The sequence below is a fragment of the Micropterus dolomieu genome, linkage group LG02 (genome assembly GCF_021292245.1).
Source record: "Micropterus dolomieu isolate WLL.071019.BEF.003 ecotype Adirondacks linkage group LG02, ASM2129224v1, whole genome shotgun sequence".
NCBI lineage: Eukaryota > Metazoa > Chordata > Actinopteri > Centrarchiformes > Centrarchidae > Micropterus > Micropterus dolomieu.
In genome coordinates this window covers 26,354,929-26,374,360 of record NC_060151.1, presented here as the reverse complement: position 1 = coordinate 26,374,360, position 19,432 = coordinate 26,354,929, and the positions used below count along the sequence as shown (strand labels likewise).

Here is a 19,432-nt window from a genome sequence, read left to right as displayed (position 1 = left end):
GCAGTACAGAGGGAAATGATTTAACCCTTTATTGTCCACACGACTAATTTCCATGTACCAACTGTTTCTTTTCATTCAGTGAACAATGAGCCTAGGGATGGTAAGGAAAAGACACAGCACACTATTGCCCTGTCTGCTTGTGCTTTCTGTTTCTGTGCTTGTTTTGTGCCAACCACCCTGTGTGTAAGTGGACAAGGGAATATGTTACTGAGAGTGACAGACTGAAACTGTTCCTCCCAGAAGCCTGGGATTGCTCTGGTGATAGCCATCATTGGTGCTTAAGATCAAAGGTTTTCACACAGATGGATTCATTATTGCTTATGAAGATTATCATTTGCAGCGATATAGCTTGGAAGATGTCTGGACATTGAGTATAACAAAATTCACAATCATTTAAAATACATTCATGTCGCAAACAAAAGTGACAAAGTGCCTCACAGCAAATAGATGAAATACAAGAAAAGGATGAAAACAATGCAAAGACACAACTTAAAAGCAACTTCACAGCAAATTCATCAGATAAACTGTCAGATGAAACAAACAGGCAGTAAAATAAGTAAATAAAATACAGATATAACCGAGAACAGAGAAGTTTCTGACAGCGTCTTGCAATAAAAACATGCTTTCAAAGTGATTAAAAGTAGTGCTTAGATTGCTTCCACCAAAGCATCTGAGAGAATGTTTGAGGGTGTTTCATTGTGAAGTGAACTCGACTCTGAAATGAACTGATGAGGTATAAAAAGTGACATATCCTGCCTGTACTTATGCCAGGTATATATAATATGTGTGTGTGATATGTTGATATACTACAGTATACTACTGCTGAATAATATTCCCGATACAGTTTTCATTTCTTCATATGCTGTATGGATAACATGAGATTGAAGTAATTTGAGACACCGCATGTTCTGTCTGGTGGTGGTCTGATGATAAATTGATGACATACTGAATAAGTAATAACTGTGAAATTACAGTACTATACATTCTATGTATAGTAGTATCTCGGAATGGATAGATATGCTACTATTTTAATTTAGTAATACCCTGGGATAGAATATTTAATAACCTCTTTTTCCATGGGTCCATAAATTCCTAATAGCTTCCTAATAGTTCTCTATGAAGGTTCCTAGAAAGCACTTTGCAATTTGGCACTGATTATAAGTAAAATACAGACAATGTTCAGCTAGTGAAGAACAAAATAATCAATTCCAATTGAATGCTGAGCTGATGTGACTCAGTTCAATTCAGTTCAATTTTGATTTATTGGCATGAATGTGTCAATATGTCAATGTGACTCTTTAAGTCAGTGTATAGCAGGTGAAGATAAACAATGTGCAATTTGTCTATAGGCAAGTATGCAAGTCAACATATATATGAAGAATACAGTTTCCAATAATCAGCAAAAAATGAATCAATCTTTTCCTGAGTTTAAAATGAAGCATTTATAACTGATTGACATAACTAAGTAAACTAAACAACAAGTTTAAATGACTGAATCTGTTGTTGGTCCATGCCCTCCAGAACTACACATCGAAGAGTTTTCTGATCTGAAATTGGCACGTCGACATCATATGTCTGTGCCTTCTAAAATTTGTTAGATTTAGGGAACACAGTTTGAATTAAAATAAGTCCTTTGTTAAGGTTAGGTCATTGTCACAGTTACAATACAAAACGTTAAAAGAAACCAATGTTGACTGTTGGTAGGAAATGGGAAACAAACAGCAGTCCAACATTTTGTTGTCCCATCTATCCACCCTGACCTCCACCTGATGTGTCACTCTTATAATTCCACCGCTTTTTCGCCCAATCGACAAGAGCCAGAATTGACCCTTTGCTAAGTCACACCCGAATACGCAACTTGCCAATCACAGCGCAGTATAGGATTCGCTCTAAATGAGATCCGACACTTTCATGGCTGCACATTCACTCTAATGCAAAAGGAGTTGTTTTCTAGCTTTCTTCTGCCGTATTTTAAGATATGGTCAAACACTGTTCCTGGGGCATTTGTAATAGTTACAGCAGCTACGCACAGAGGTTGAAAGGAGAATTATGATTTATTCTCTTTCCAAAATCTAAAATAAATCCAGAAAAATGTAGGCCGTGGGTTGTTCCTAATAACTTCCTACTGAATGTAACATTATAAAGCCCTACTGTTCTGCTTTTTAACAATTGTAATAATGAATAGAGGCCTACCCAGCTTTACAGTAACAGTGTTGATTCTTAATATCGTTGTATTTTGTCTCAGTCGTCGTTGGATGCTGTGTTTCACTTGTACTGTGTGATTGGTAGGCTTTAGCTTCTATCTTTCGTTTTTTCACATTCGTTTGAGTCAGTGTGACAGCCTGAATACAACCTTTAAATGTATAATGCAACTGCAAAACTGTCTACCTCTTTCTCAGAATATTTATCTGGGGAGTGCAGTAATAGACAGAGGCAGCGATGACAGTTTGTCGGACTTAGCAACAGTAACTAAGGGGGCGTGGCTTAGCGAAAGGTCAATTCCTACGGCCACTAAAGGGCTTTGTCACTTGAATGTGAACATATTTTGTTTCTGTGCTTTTTCTCTTTCTCTTTTTCTCAAACTAAACTAAGCTCTGAACTCTGTGTCTAGTTTTTATAAAATGAGTACCAAATTACAAAGTTAATTCCAGGAAAGTTTCTAGAAATGATTAGGAAATTATGAGGAAATACCGGGCCTGTAATTAATATTTCCTTTCCTTAATATTTTAATGTGGGCTGTTACCCAAAATATGAATAAGGTTTGTGGGGGAGTTTCAGCCAATTGGTCCCTGCAGGCTGTTGTACAACATCTGAAACTTCCATTCCCAGAGTCAAGGACCATGAGAGAGTTAATTTCACTTGCAAACCTCATCCCAAAAACAACAAGTGTCCAATGTAACAGTGTAAACATTCAAAAGTGTCCCCCGGGTGCCATTCCAGGATCAGCTTTACCCACTTAGCATTCTAACTGAAACCCTTTAAATCATCCTGAACATCTGAACTTGGATATGTCCTCAGGGTCACTTTTGATTAAAAGATCAAATTAACTGAGCCCATAAAAGCAGAGAGAGAGGAAGAGGCGCGGGCGGTGTGGCTCTCTGAATTTATGGAGGCGCATGACCTCATTTGACACGTGACCCTGGATCCATTCTCTCAGCAACTGCTCTCGCCCAATGGATGTCCACCCAGGGCCCTACTCACTCTACTTGATTGGACTCGATGTGCCTTTATCTTTACCTGCTGCTTGTCCATAAACCTTCTTTTCACACTTACAGTATGTCTCACTCACAAAGCGAGAGAAACAAGAGAAACAGTTTATGTAGATTATGTACAATTAACAACCTCCTGACTTCGGCACAAATAAAGGGATTTTTGAACTTGATTGTTGAAGACATAACAGTTGTGTGTTTTTTGTAAAAGGAAAAAAAAACAGGATTTGTTAATTAGAGTCAGAGAGAGAAAGATGTTTTTTTCTTTGGAGTGTTAGAGCACGCTGATTTAACGTGTGAGTGTTCCTCACCTGAAGTCAAGATCATCATTGGGCCAATTAACACTTGTGTTAACAGCACAGATACTGTACAGACTGATGTGTTCCCCGCTCTCTCTTTCTTTTTCCCCCACCGAGGCAGAGTTACCTCCTGATGGTAAGAAAAATGAATATGTTAGTGTCTCTGTAAAGCATATCAACTGACAAGCAAACACCTTACAGAGGTTACATCAATTTACTTGCAAAAGAAACAAGTGAACGGATAAAAGAGCAGCTCGTTTTTTATCGCCAAGATAAGAGTATACAGCTTCAGCTTATGTTCTGTCAGGGTGGCAGAAGATTGCAGAGAGTCAACCTTAATGTGATGACTTCGGAGGTGATCTGAGGAGTTGCTTTATTCCCTGGGGCCAGTCTGTTCCAGGGGGCTCCTTGGTCGCCTGTCATTTGTCAGAGGGTCCCAAATGGTTTATGCAGTGTAACAGCAAAAGCATTAAGAAAACTCGTTGAATGGTTTTGCCTCACAGAAAGACTGTTCAGACTGCTGCTCAGTTTTAGTGCTTAATAACCGTACAAAAGGAATAGATCCCTGAGCGCAGAGGGTGGAATTTAGTGGTTTAAGACTTCTTATCATCAATTTATACTTATAAAGTTTCCCAAATGATCAGCAAATAGGCATTCCACTGTGCAATTAAGAAGACCGCTGATTTGGTGGTTTGCTTGGTCGACTTGTCTCCTGTTGACGTCTACAATTTGTTTGTTGTGTCTTTATCTGAGTGGCGCCCAGATTGTGATTTACAGCTTTAATTTGTCCACTGTGATTAATCTATTCAACACCCATCACAGATCATGTACCAGGGGAAGATCCTCAGATGTCCGAGCTGACTGGCCTGTTTGTGATGAGGCCGGAAAGTGTCACAGCAACAAAAGGTCTAAATCCTGAATGACCCACTTAATGCCGACGTCTTGTTGGAATACAGACAATTATTCTATTTTAATTAAATATTGTGTCTCATTCTTGTCCGTGGCAGGCAAGGACGTCTCGTTTGTGGCTAAAGTTGACTCCTCAAACCTGTTGAGGAAGCCAAACATGAAATGGCTGAAGGGGAAGTGGCTGGACCTGGGCAGCAAAGCTGGGAAGCACCTGCAGTTCAAAGAGTCCTATGACAGGAACACCAAGGTATGTACAGTATTTTCACACTATATGTGTTAAATAACGTTTGTACATTCATTGTTACAGGCTCTAAGGATAGTTATGGCTCAGCTGATCCACCACATTTCCAGGCTGACATAGCTATTGGATAGAGTGATGTAAAATTTTGTAGAGATCTTCATGGATGAATTCTTTGATTATTCCAACTCTGGGTGGCAGTCCATAAGGACTTTGCTTATAAGGACCAGAGTCAGGACAGTCATCAGTTCTAGTCCAATGTGGACCAGTCAAAACAGAGGCAGACGAGTAGCTGGAGAGGTGCCAGTTTCACGTCCAGGGCACTGCTGAGGTGCCCTTCAGCAAGGCACCTAACCCCTGACTGCTTGGGTTGCTGCGCTGTGGCGACCCATCATCTCTCCACATCAACTGCATGTGCATAGTTTTCTATATGTGCTTAGATTTGTGTTTGTGTGTATATGTATATTCAGGGGACAATAAAATAATAATTATAACTTATCTAGCACTTTCAACAGATCAAAGTTTAAATTTGCCATATACTGACCAAATAGTCTACCTGCAAAACTAATGACATCAGCCTTAGCTGTACTTTGTGTTTATCGCTGTTTAGGGGTGGTGATGGGGTAGAGGATAAGACACATGCCTTTGGCGTTGGAGACCTGGGTTTGATTCCCATTGTGATATCCGCAATTGTGTCTCAGAGCAAAACACTTAACCCCTAATTGCTCCAGTGGTGTGCAACCTCTGACATATATGGCAATTGTAACGCTTTTATCCAAAGCGTCAGCTAAATGCGAAATTATTAATTAGCAAATGTTAGCATGCCAATTGGCTAAATTAGGATGGAGCCTGGTATATATTATCTGCTATACATAGCATGTTAGTGTTGCTACTGTGAGTATAGAATGCTGTTGCAAAAAGATGCACCACTGTGTCTTGGTACACCCTAATAGAGCTGCTAGCATGGCTGTTGACTCTTAGTCTTACAAAGCAGTAAAATATGAAAACATTCAATGAATGCTCAGGTTTTATCAACTCTTTCCCCTATCATCTAACAACAGCTGTTTGACATGCCATAGCTATAACTGTTTGTTTGTGTGTGCCTCAAACTGCCTCTCAACTTTTAAGTAAAATAAGTGACATGCAAAACTATACTCCTACACTTATTTTGCATCACAGCTTCTTTATTCAATGGATATCCCACTAATGGGACACAGATGCACTTGTGATGCACGTTACATTAGTAACATTTTAGATGATACTGAATTTAAATACAATTTACATTCTTGCAGTAACCTATTTTGTTTTATTTGCATTGAAATCCTTTACAGAATGGTTTAAAACTGGAGGGAATGAAACAAATGTATTCAAACAAACTGCACTGACCAACCAGCTAACTGAGTGGAACTCTAATACATGCCACTATCGACCCGATCAGTTAAACTGTGTTGTCTGTAGCATGTGGTTATGAGCATGTACTGCAGATCCATGCATGTACATGTGTGTGTGTGCATGGGTGTTCATTTAATTGTGTGTATTCCTAGCGTATCATCCCCTCTCTCTCTGTCAGGTCTACACTTATGAGATGAGCATCATCAAAGTAGTGGATGGAGACGCAGGTGGCTATCGCTGCGAGGTCACCTCCAAAGACAAGTGCGACAGCTGCACATTCGAAGTCTCCGTGCAGGGTAGGTCTGGAGACAGACAATCACATTATTGTCATCTTCCATTCAGCCTATCCACCGTTACTATGTAACTGGCTTTGTCAGCCAATAACTCAGTGAGTGCGATACACATTAGGTTCCATCATTTAGTGGCCTAGCGAGGTCATCAGTCCATTATTCCTTTGCAGCTCAAGCCCGCTGTGTAATGAATTAACCTAGCCAAGCTCTCACCAGTCTTTCTCCTTCTGTCTGGTTTCAGCTGTACAAGAGGAGCAGCAGGACAACATCTTGGAGGCGTTTAAGCGATCGTGAGTGTCAGTGTCGGCGAGGGTCTGCTCAACATGTCACCCATCACACTGTCTCCCATATGCTCCTCTGTAGATCGCTGCCTCTGGGCATCTGTCAGTCTCAACGAGTGTCTCTGTCTGTGTGACTTTCTATCCCTCAGTAGTAGCTGACTTTGTGCGAGTCAGTCTGTGCTATTTCTTTCTTTATATCACGTCTCAATGTGTCTGCCGCCTTGGTTTTTTGCTTCACCTTGAGTCCCTCATGGTTTAGCATCTTATGTACTTTGTCACATGTCTCGGTGACAGTCTCTGAAGGGACTTTTTTATATGTATCTGTTTCCCTCACCGTCTATTTCTGTCTCTACTTGTGCTTGTGTGAAGTGTATGTATCCCCTGACTGTAGCTTTTTTTATTTCAGCTCTTCTCAGCTTGTATACTGTATGTGTGTGTGATCGTAAATTGGCCAACCCCTTCACACTGACACCTTGACACCACCTCCATATTTGTAATCTGTGTGTTAAAGCATAATTTCCTTCCCTCATTAGAGTGCGTGCAGAAAGGCATAGGTAAGATGAGAAGCACAAGAGGCAAAAAGACAGCATCACATTGTTGTTTAGACAGGATGTCAGTGAGCTTATTTGCAGAATGCTGATATAGGGTAGAGAGAGGGCAAGAGCGAGAGATGTTGGTGTGAGAAATGGAAAGTGAAAAGTTGGTTAAAACTCAAATATGTTGCTGAAGGCATAATGGATGAGTGTGTTAAACATCTTGTTATTTGGAGGTCATGCAGCTCAACCTCCAGAAGGTAAGTATGGAGAATCATGTTTCCTATTGGATACTCATCTGTGTGTTACTCTTAACATGTATTACAGTAGCACAATCAAATACATGTGGTCTGACTTCATCTTTAGGATACTCACTTTTTTTTTTACTTTAATGCGTGTTTCGTGGCTGAAATAGCCCATGCTCTCCATAATGTGTATTGTTTCTTCTTCATGTTGTTGCTTTGATCGACTGGTTGGCCAGCTGAAAAGGTTAGTCTCATTCAAATGGATGAGGTGGCTGCGTTTTTTCACACAGGGCTAAATCTGGTCTGTACAAGGCCTTAGACTAGAAGTCAAGGCATTTCAGCTTCAAATCAGGGCACAATGGGTATTTTTCACTTTTTTACTTTTAATTTTACTTAGTTATTTATGATTTGCATTAACACATGAAAATTCCTCTGAATCATGTGTGTGTCACTCTATATAATCAGTTTGTGTCGCTGAGACATTTTAACAATTGTTTTCATGGGGAACATCAGCTATGCCTTGATGCAGCTACAGGCCCTACTGCAGCAGCTTCAAAGAAGGTTATTCTTTTTTTTTTTTTTTTATGTGAAATGTTCCTAATCACATAGGCTAATGTAAGAGAGATGAGAATCTTGTGCTTTGCTCTTGATGCCCATGCTCACACCATAAAAGAGGACTCATTATATTGACAACAGCATTGGAAAATCCTTCTTTTAACAGCAATTAACTTTAGTGTAGATTCTGAAAAAAGGGTTTAAACAAACATAATGTAAAAAAAGCCTGCAATGCCCTTTTTTCAAACATTTGGTGTTTGATGGTGGTGGTTAACTGATGCAGTGCTGTCTCAGAAGTGCTCAAGTAGGCTGAAGTTGGAATTGGTGTGGCCGCAGTACACTGCTAACATCGTTTTCATGCTTTTCCAACCATTTGATGATCACGCGTGCCCTGTGAATGAGGCCATTATCACCCAGGGAGTTTTACTCCCATCAGGATGGCAAGGACAACATGGATGGATGCTATCCTTGGATGAACCGTTCATCCATAGGACAAACATGATCACTCAGAATGGCTTTGAATTTATTGGCATTTATCTTGCACTCTGAGGGGTTCAATGAGCCTCAACAATGCCAGGAAAACACACCGCACGCTGTAAAGGAGCTGCCAAAACTGTTCACAGTGGAAAACAACAAGCACTCGAGCCTGTAGACATTTATTGGCTTGTGCCACTTGTCACCTTGTTTAGCACAAGAGGGTGACTGATGACTGAAGACCACGTGAATTTTTCTCATGACTTGCAAATGTGCATGTGAGGGGTAAAAAAGGGTTTATATAGCGAAATGCAACCACCGTTTTCGCCCTCTGTGTATTTCTGAACATAGTATTGTACATGAAACTGCCTTTTTTGTTGTTGAATAGTGTGTACTTCCATTCACTGATGATGACTGTATGTCTCCTATAACATCAACATTTTTTCCCTGACAAAGCATTTGTCCATTGCTCTGGGTCACATCCGTGCTAACAACAACACCTTAGCCCTCCTTCAGGACAGATGTACAATGTTTGTATTATTTTGCTTATTGCTTATTTTTGACATGCTTGTTGCTTACATGTGCTTGTCTATTGTAATTTATGTCTGTCACTTGAATTCAGGGCATGATGGTAGCTTGTAGTACCCATCAAACAGTCTGCTCTATGTTCTTACTCATCCTATTTTTGCGTCTATCCAAACAAAGGATGAAAAAAGGGTAAGCTTTAACTACAGTCACTAATTCATTGAAACTCTGCTGTGTACTGTTTTATTTGCTCATTTTGTCTTTTTTTGATTTATAATTATCCTGTAATTTCTGCGTATTCATAGGTCTGTGTTATGTAGAATAAAAAGGGATGTTTTATTGAATGTATATTTCCTAATGCTCTTTTTTCCCTACCCAATTCACCAGTGTCGTAAATAGCATTGGTTTCTAAACATAGTAGAAAGACAATCCTCCGAATCTCCTTTCTTTTAATTCCAGTGGAGAAGCAGGTGAGGATGCCGGTGAGCTAGACTTCAGTGCCCTGCTAAAGAAGAGGTAAGATCATCTACATCAGCTGAAGACATACATAATTATTTGATTCTCTTACAGTTTTTCTCCATTGCTAAAACACATTTCTTGAAATTATGCCTCTTTTTCTCAAAACTCTAAACACAAATCCATAACTTCTCACTCAATTCCCCAAACATCCTATTTTCAGGTCAAAATGAAGTTCTCCGCGCAAAATCATTCAATCTCGCTGAAAAACCAAACTTTGCCCTCAGACATGACACACAGCCCTCAGAAACACACAAACACACACACACACACACACTACAACACAGTCTTATACACTGGTGAGATAAATTCAAAACAATACTACAAAAACTAGTTATAAGTAATGTTGCTTGTGATTCTCCCCCTCAATAACCTTTTTACGTGATGAACACAATGTATACATTTGCACATTTTTTATTCCTTAGTGTACTGTACAGTACAACACACCAAATAACAAATTATTCTGCCCCAGCGTCCTGTCTTTGCTCCGGGGACAGGCCAGAGATTCTCCTCCTCCCCCCTACTCCTGCTCCACCTCCTACTACTCCTACTGTTCCTCTTCCTTCACCTCTTCCTCCTCTCCATACTGCTCTCCCTCCTCTTCCTCCTTCTCCTCTCTGGTGTCCTCTACCGCTTCCTTCAAATTTCTCTGGATCCATTGTTCCAAAACTGAATGAACTTGTTGAAATGATATTGTGAGCCAGGTTCAGGTGTGAAGAAGTTTCGGAGACTGATGAAGACTTAACATAGCATGGTTTATTGAGCCCGGCCGAGGAGATACAGTGCCAGCATACAACATGTGAACACGTCAAATGCCAACACCAAATCTGAAGGAGAACATCTTGTGGTCCCTTTTATGTTTCTGTCTTCCCCCTAGTGCCAGTAGGTTTCTCTATTAGGTCACCTTTCACCTAGAACAACTATCTATCTGAAGTTTAGACTCCAATGCTTCGTCATATTGGAATCTCTCACTATCCATAAGTTATACTCTAATCTGTGGAGCCAGTGAGTAAAGATTCAACCTTGTAAGATTCCTAGAGAACACTGATATCTGCTAGCCTGACGCCTGAGCTTCTGTCTCTTAACTAATCAGTCTATTGTTGTCTTCCTGACAAGGACAAGTACATGTGAGAAATACCTAAAACTATAATGTCAAACACTTATGGGATCAGTTAAATTACTCTAAGCTAGACCTGTCTTACCTTTCCCTGTTACATCAATTAAGACACCTAAGAAATATTCTTAACAGTTCTGACTCTGGCCCTTTTATCTATCTATTGAAGGTTCTGGTTGGTGTGTTATCAATCATGACTCTTTGTGTTTCCACCTGGGTAGCTGTGTGATAATTGAGCTCAAGCTGTGCTGATTGAGTGAGCAATATTGAATGTTAGTGTTTTCTCAATGACCGCATGGTGTAGGCAATGAGAAATGAAGGGATTTGTCTGTAGAGTTTAGGTAAATGGGTGTGCTTTTTGAAAAATGGAGTTATGGTTTTGAAATTTTAGTTCAAAAGCCTGGTTATAGTGTTTAAGCAAATGAGAGAAACTGTAAATGTGTTAAAATTGGTCCTCCCTCTGTTTTTATCTAACTCACAATCACACCCCTCTTAATCAGGGAGAAGAAACAACAGGAGATCAAAGAAGAAGTGGACGTATGGGAAATCTTGAAGGCAGCCAAGCCCTGTGACTATGAAAAGATTGCCTTTGAGTATGGCATCACAGACCTGAGGGGCATGCTGAAGAGGCTGAAGAAGATGAAGAAGGTGGAGCCAAAGAAGAGTGACGGTGAGGAGCGAGGGAAGAGACAGGAGAGGGGCTACGAGGCAAAAGAATACTGTGCGCTAGGAGTAAGGTGGCAGGCAGGAAACAAGAGCTCTTTATTGCAGTAGGCTGTAAATACCAGCGGCATTTAAAGGCCTCAGGGGAGAAGTTAATTGCTGGGACAACAGGTGGAATGTCTGTTAGCATATGCTTGCTGCTGGTTGGCACTTATGGATTATTTGGCTATTAAAGCAGTGGTTGAACTATTCTAACAGGAAACTCTCTTGTCAGCTTTCCTAAGGAAGCTGGATTCAGCCTACTCAGTGGACAAGGGCAAGAAGATCCAGCTCACAGTGGAAGTGACTGACCCTAACGCTCCAATCAAGTGGCTCAAAAATGGACAGGAAATCAAACCATCTGCAAAGTGAGCAAATTACCACTATTTAGGTGGTGCATTTGACAATATGTGTCTGTGTGAAATAGTACTGAACCATAACTTTCAGGGAGTATGGCTTGCTTAATCTGATAATTGTTGGCAATTTAATGAGGTTGGACTGCTGGAATTTAAACAATGGGACCAAAGATGTAGGGAAAGGTTAAACTGTAATATTTAAAATTGGAGGACTGACTGGACTTGCTACTCCATGAAGCCATGCAAAAGGTGTTTTAGTAGCAACCTCCGTAACTGAGGGTAAAACACAACATTTTCAACCTTATGAAATTGTTGTGGCGAACTTGTTTGGAAACAGTTGCCAATTGCTGAAGCGAGGCCAATCTTTTTCTCCTTTTAGATCTGTCCTATTTCCATGTATTCATTTTTTTCCACTGTTAAAATATATAAAAACTTAAATGAAATTATTTTATTTATTATTACTTTTTAATAATCAAAATAACACTCTTCACATGTAGAAACATAGGTATTGTGCAATGACATGTTTCAGTTTTCTTGAGCCCAACATCTCCTGACTTTACTGTTATAAGTATTGCCTTATAGCATCACTAACTTGTTATTTCACTTGGTACTGCAGTTGGAAAACATTAATGCTGGTTCAAAAGCTAATAGCTAACTGTATTACTGTGACTGTACATAGCAATTAGCATTATGAACAACTTGGAAATGACTGGACTAACTAGCATAAAGTGGCTAAATTGGCTAGACTTGATTAAACAGATCACTAGCTGTTCAGAAAACATATTACACCATGAAATTGGACATGGATTGGAAACCCACAGAGATGAGCCACAACAATCCTCTGTATAATTAATTTATAACTCTTTAGGAACAAACTCACCTTGAGATATGACAAAGAGTAGCTATAAATGTTAGTTTGAGCCTCTTTAGCCGCCCGAGCTCTCTTTAGTGTCTGTGCCGCTCTCCTCTTTGCTCTTTTCCCTTCCTCCTTCAAAGGCTTCTTTTGGTGTTTTATTGAAGAGGGTACAGCTGTTGAGAGTGGTATTTTTTCAATGGCTCCACCATCTGCCATTTTGAGTAGCTTCATGCTGTTCATTGAAAGTGAGACAGTCCTCTTCCTGACAGTTACTAAGGGAGAGGGGACTTTTTGTGCCTTGAATGGAGCCTCCCAGGAGGTTCTTCCAGGCAGTGCACTGTGGACATTGAGCCGAACGAATCAAATTTGTTGGGTTACAGAGTCAGAGCCATTGGGATTAAGGTTTTCCAAAAAGAGCTCCGGCTTCCTCCCACCGTCCAAAGACATGCAGGCTAGGTGAATTGGTGTCTCCAAAATTGTTCTTAGGTGTCAGTGGTTGTTTGTCTATGTGATGGACTGGCAACCTGCCTTTTGCCCAATGTAAGCTGGGATTGGCTCCAGCCCCCTGCGACCCTGTACGAAGAATAAGCGGTTGACGATGGATGGATGGAAGACCTGAAGTGTACATACAATTTCAAAACATTTGTTTACAGAAACTAAATTCAAATGTAACGCTATTTTGATCATAAACATTATGTTTTACTCCCACACAAACAACTCTGCCTCAACTGTTGTTCAGCCCTACAGTAGGTAACTATTAATTCAGTGTTAAAATTAGACTTACTGTTAATGGCAGTCGCCACCTTAAGTTATCCAATGATGTGAACACTTGTAACTAGTAACCATGGGAACATTTACATCACTACCTTACATTTTGTGTAATGAGATGAGGTGGCATTATTGTCACAATGTTTGTATAACAAATTAAAATGTAGGAGTGTGGGAGCATATAGTTGTGTATGTGCATAAACACATCTGAAGGTCTGTCCAAGAATGTGTGGATTCGTTGTTTTGGTCTATAACTGTGAGTCACTCAGTTGTCTTCAGGCCCTCTGCATTTGACTGTAACTGGATTTGCTGAAAGCATTTATTCATTATTCTCTCTCCCTTTCCTTGACTCTACTGTCTCTCTCCTCTTGTTTGTTCTTTATCCTCCTCGTATAATCTTCCTCCATCATCCCTGTGCGTCCAGGTATGTGTTTGAGAGCGTGGGCAACAAGCGGACACTCACTATCAACAAGTGCAACCTGTCTGATGACGCAGCATACGAGTGCGTGGTTGGGGAGGAGAAGAGCTTCACGGAGGTTTTCGTCAAAGGTACATGAGTCACCGTCTTTGGAGGAATCCTTCTTTCAGAAGGGAAAGTATTTTTTATATATATTTTTTTCCTGCTAGGTTTAGCAAATGATGTCATTTGAGTGTTGAGAGGCTTGACAGCTCTCTTCCCTTTCAGCGGCTTGTTTGTCATCTGTTTATTTCAATGCTTTTATGCCACACAGTTGCATGCTGCTCTCTGTTGTCTGCTCGCTCATTTTTAATGAGTAGGTGGCGAGTTTTGCTTATTGTCATGTATCATTGTTGTTGTGCTGTGTTGTTGTGCTGTACATATTGATGTGCTGTCACATTTCTTAGAATTTGACTGATATGCGTGTTTTTGAAGGCCACTTTGATTACTGTTCATTTGAAATATTAATATTTTGTGTTAATATTCAGTATATTTACATATTTACAAAATGTTCCAAATAAGTACGACTGTTTACTCTTATGCTGTACAGTTGAATGTGATACATTTAGTTAAAAATAGTAATATGGAAACTTTTTAATAGAAAAGGGTTATATTATATTACATTTTATTAGTATAAGACGTGATCAATCTAACTCTGGTGCTTGTATCTTGATCTCTTTAGTGTCCTTTTTTGTCTAGATGTAATTGGGTCTACAGCTTCTGCATTAATCTCATGCTTTACTCTGTGTGCTGCACATCCTGCTTTTCAGAGGCCATACAAGAACACGGACACTGCTCCCATGCAGCTACAGTTTATGTATGTGTGTACGCTGTTTGTCCGTAAAAATATCATTCATGTTTCCATTTGCAAACATTTACATCAGTACTTTTTGTTGTCATTCAGGTTGACATTAGTGGGGGCAGTGGGGAGTTCAGCAGATTGTTATGGCACAAAATTGTGACACAGATGACAACCAGTCAAAAGAAGCAGTCACAGTACTTTGAAAAGACATAAGGCAAACATTTTGGCCTTTGCTTTGTTCTTTTATGAAGTGATTATCAGGTGAATGTTTTGTTTAGTAACTTTGCTTCATTTTTCCTAAATGGTAAGTTTATTACTTAATTAGACTTTATTGAAAAGGATTCCTGAAGATTTGTTCAGACAGAAAGCTTAGAAGATTATTACGTCACATAAATCTCCACAAATTTGAATCATATGTGAAGTCTATGTTTATCCACCTCCAAATAGCCTATGGACCAACTGCACAGATGTTAGTAGAGGTGTAAATCACAAATCACCTTGCTGACTGGAATCACTTAGTTAATTTGAAAGATTCCTAGTCACTGCCCTAAGCCAAGCAGTTGCCGATCTGTCTGCTTCCAGCAGGTTGATAATCCAAGCTGTAACATTCAGTTCAGCACAAAACTATCAAATAAAAGCACCGCACATAAGATTAATGACAGAGTTATCAGATAATGCGCTTTTAGGAAGTAACATGCTGTGAATCACAGCTGAACTGACCAAAGCCATTGATTTGATCAGTAACATGGGGGTTTCGATCAGTTCAATTTGCCTCATGCACTACCTGAACACACCTTTTTAGAGTTGTTCTCCTCAAACAAATAAATAGGCGGTTGTTGCAAACCAGATTAGAAAACTCACACATGGAATTACTGCTAAAAGTAATGCTCATATTAAAAAACTAGGCATTTAGCTCAGATCAAAGTTGAAGGTAAACATGGCCTCCATCCTTAACACCTACTGTATTGACCACCTACTGTAACCTACTACACTTTCAGAGTCAAACTGCTGCTTTTTTCAAGTTCAAGTCTCCATGTATTCCTGAGGGAAATGTACTTTGAGAAAGCACAAATTACACTGAAGACATCAAGCTCATTTCACCAAACTTTTGTGAGGCCCGCAGTCAAATTGTACATGCTTCTGCAGTGCTGTGACTGTGGTTCAGAGGTTCTGGGCTCTCCAGCTGAGGTTGAACAGAATTGAGACGTCCGGAGGGGGACTGGATGCTGACGATGACAAATAGCTGAGGCTAGCAGAGCATCAAGCATCACACCATGTGGTTACACAATGTGACTCCCACTACCTCAGGAGACTCGAAGTAACTTCCACCTCTACAAGACAGGTGTGGTTGGTGGCATTGATATACTTCTGGAGTATATTGTGCTGTTATCCAAATCTAAAAAAGGGTGCACACTTCTGTATGTTAGTCTTTTCTACTTATTGAGAACGCTAAAATACATGCCACCCACCACCACCACCAGAGGAGGAAAGGGTACAAAAATACATGAAGCACAGCTATGTTTACAAGTAGAAAAGTGTGAAAAACTATCAAGTAAAATTAAAGCTGTAGCGACTAGGTCTGGACGATATGGTTGAAATCAATAACACATAATTAAAACAAATGTTCTTATAAAATAATCAAATTGTTTATTGTTCTTATTAAAGAAGTTCAAAGTGATGTTGATGTGCAATTAATTGTGTTCAGCTTTTATACACCACATAAGACAAAACTGTTTACACAGGTAAAACAAACACTTCAGTATTTCATTTTGTTAGTACAGTTTGCTTGGAAATGATTCTGCCCCACCAGCTCCTCATTTAAGCAAGTTGAATTTCCACTTACTTTTGCTTGATTTGGACTGTATAGCCTACAGCTCTGTATTATCCACCATGCTTCTTTTATCCTCCGCTCATGTTCCCGGTCAGTGTTACTCTGGTGATTTAGATAGGTACAGTGCCTGTACAGTAAGTGAGAAACATAATACAGTAGTACAGTTTCTTAATGACTCTGTACCACACCGTTGTTTTAAAGTTCGACTCAAAGCTTTGCATTCGTCTTCAGAGCCTCCAATCACCATCACCAAGCTGCTGGATGATGTTCACACTGTGGTGGGTGAGAAAGTGGAGTTTGAGGTGGAAGTATCTGAGGAAGGAGCCAACGTCAAATGGTGAGCATGAATACCCTTTGGTTCACTCTGATATCAGTTAATCAGGAATGTATAAGTCATTTAAAAAACTGTCATGGCATACCGTGCTAATGGTGCATGCCCTTCCTACAAATATCCCTGTATAAATTAATAAACATAGTCCAATCACACAAATGCTTGCAGTTCCTGTAAAACAACAATAAAAAGTCTGATAGTTGGCAGAACTCATCTAGCACATTACTTATCATTAGCAAGAAATATTTTCAGTTCAGGTAATAACAGCAACATACAGTAAATGCCAAACATTAAAATGTATAACAGTATTGCCATAAATTGCCAGATGTGTAATTGACAAGGAAGTTAGAATCTAGTTTGTAGCTGTGGAAAGTTTTACATATGGAATTAAAAAATGAAGAAAGCAGAAACAAAAGCTAGTATGCAAATAACACCAGACAGCCAATTTCTTATGTTTGCTAATAATTATTTTCTGACAAATGTGCAAACACTGCATTGCGTGTTGTATTGTTACAGTAGACAACACTCAAAATCTTGCCTGTGATTTTTTGGATATACTTTTTGAAAAGCTTGACAGGCTGTTAACTGGAAAACTGTCCTCACTGAATTATGAATAGCAAAGATCTTTACATATATAAACAAACTGATATCAATATGATCGAAAAGGGGTGGTGATGGAACTGTGGATTAGACACATACCTTTGGTGTGAGAGAATGGGTTCAATTCCTCACTGTGACACATCCACCATGTGTCATTGAGCAAGACACTTAACCTCTAGACCTCTGACATATATAGCAATTGCAAGTCGATAAGAGTGTTTTTCCTATAAAAATGACAACTACAGTTGCTATGAATGTAGTCCCTAACCCAAACATATATCTGAGAAAATGTTCACGTTCTGCACCATTTAAAAGATGTGCCAAAGCCTTGTGATCCCCAGAGGCTCTAGTCATGAAGAACATTTCAGACATGTCAATCAGATTTTTTTACCATCTCTATGTGTTGAAGTATCACTGAAGCATGTGTGTTTGCGTATATTTCTCTTCTCAGGATGAAAGATGGAGTTGAGCTGAACAGAGAAACGGCAGGTTCAAAGTACAGGTTTAAAAAGGATGGGAAGAGGCACATGTTGATCATAAATGAAGCTACCACAGAGGATATTGGAATGTATTACGTCTTCACTAACGGTGGAGAATCGAAGGCAGAACTGGAGGTTGAAGGTACTGTTTCCTCTGTCAAGTCATTACCAGTGTTTGACATTCCCTCCTAACAACTGCCAACTTTGATAGTTGCAAGCTTCTGGTGTGTTTTTGACCAAGTTGGCTATTACAAAGTCATTACAGCAAACATTAGTGACCAGGCTTATCACAAACAATCTGGAAGGCACACAATACAAGTCATACCACTGAAAATCTAAATGCAACAACAAATTGCGTCTTCAGCAACAAATCAAGCTTACTTACAAAAAGACACAAACTAAGTCAAAAACCAAATGTCTAAATCAAACAACCAAAAGCTTTTTCATGACATGAACTTACAATGTATCTTATATCGCTGAATGCTTCAACATGAAATCTATAAGTGTACTAAAATGAAAAAAGAACCCACTTAAATTCTCACACAACACATTTAAATCTAACAGCAGCAGAGGCATCAACTTGTGGGTGATCAGCTGTTGTAAAAGTTTACAAGTACTTCAGACATGGCTGTTCAATAACTTGAAGAAAAATTACACATCAGCACATGTTGATGTTTTCCATTCTGACAAGCATGAAAAACGACAAATTAGTCATTACTCATGTCATAATTAATATTACTTAATTAATCCCTTGTATCAGTAGTTCGTCACACTGTTCGTCATGCTAATTTTCTTTTACACCTCCGAAATTGATGGCTGGGTCCTGTCTTACCCTTCAGAAATCAGGCTGTCTCAGTTGCTGCGTACTTACAAGCCAGACAAGTCAAGTGTGAGAAAATGTCTGTCCCTCCTCCTCAGTGGACACTCCAGTCAGAGTTACAGTGCACTAGATAATCAATGATGAACATAGTGTTGCATCCTAGATTGCTAAATCAACTGAATAAGGTGCTCCCCAATCATGGAGGAACACCCCGTTGTTGTTGTGTCCCACAGTGTGTGATGTTAAAGATGACATCCACAAAAACATTGGTTAGAGTGACATTACCAGGCTGTTTTTTCATAACAGATAAGTTCCCAAAAAATATTAATGAATGGTCTACTAGCCACCGGTTTGAGGCACTGTGGGTACGGAAAGTATTCAGACCCCTTTAAATTTTTCACTCTTTGTTTCATTGCAGCCATTTTCCAAAAATCAAAAAAGTTCATTTTATTTCTCAGTAATGTACACTCAGCACCCCATCTTGACAGAAAAAAACAGAAATGTAGAAATTTTTGCAAATTTATTAAAAAAGAAAAACTGAAATATCACATGGTCATAAGTATTCAGACCCTTTGCCGTGACACTCATATTTAACTCAGGTGCTGTCTATTTCTTCTGATCATCCTTGAGATGGTTCTACACCTTCATTTGAGTCCAGCTGTGTTTGATTATACTGATTGGACTTGATTAGGAAAGCCACACACCTGTCTATATAAGACCTTACAGCTCACAGTGCATGTCAGAGCAAATGAGAATCATGAGGTCAAAGGAACTGCCTGAAGAGCTCAGAGACAGAATTGTGGCAAGGCACAGATCTGGCCAAGGTTACAAAAAAATTTCTGCTGCACTT

The 19,432-nt window shown here is 39.5% G+C and overlaps 1 protein-coding gene across 3 annotated transcripts in view; it reads left to right on the top strand.

Annotated features, from left to right (window-relative positions):
* The window catches only part of mybpc2a (myosin binding protein Ca), a 64,011-nt gene that overhangs the window by 29,637 nt on the left and 14,942 nt on the right, over positions 1–19,432 (top strand). The window contains exons 4-13 of one of the 3 annotated variants that reach the window (XM_046042160.1): positions 4,331–4,414; positions 4,516–4,664; positions 6,226–6,343; positions 6,579–6,627; positions 9,410–9,466; positions 11,081–11,250; positions 11,518–11,650; positions 13,687–13,811; positions 16,584–16,689; positions 17,735–17,904. In XM_046042160.1, the coding sequence (XP_045898116.1) occupies positions 4,331–4,414; positions 4,516–4,664; positions 6,226–6,343; positions 6,579–6,627; positions 9,410–9,466; positions 11,081–11,250; positions 11,518–11,650; positions 13,687–13,811; positions 16,584–16,689; positions 17,735–17,904 (1,161 nt within the window). Of the gene's footprint in view, positions 1–4,330; positions 4,415–4,515; positions 4,665–6,225; positions 6,344–6,578; positions 6,628–8,931; positions 8,956–9,130; positions 9,143–9,409; positions 9,467–10,806; positions 10,853–11,080; positions 11,251–11,517; positions 11,651–13,686; positions 13,812–16,583; positions 16,690–17,734; positions 17,905–19,432 lie in introns of those variants that run through there. The other 2 variants (XM_046042166.1, XM_046042171.1) reach the window with 2 other exon arrangements.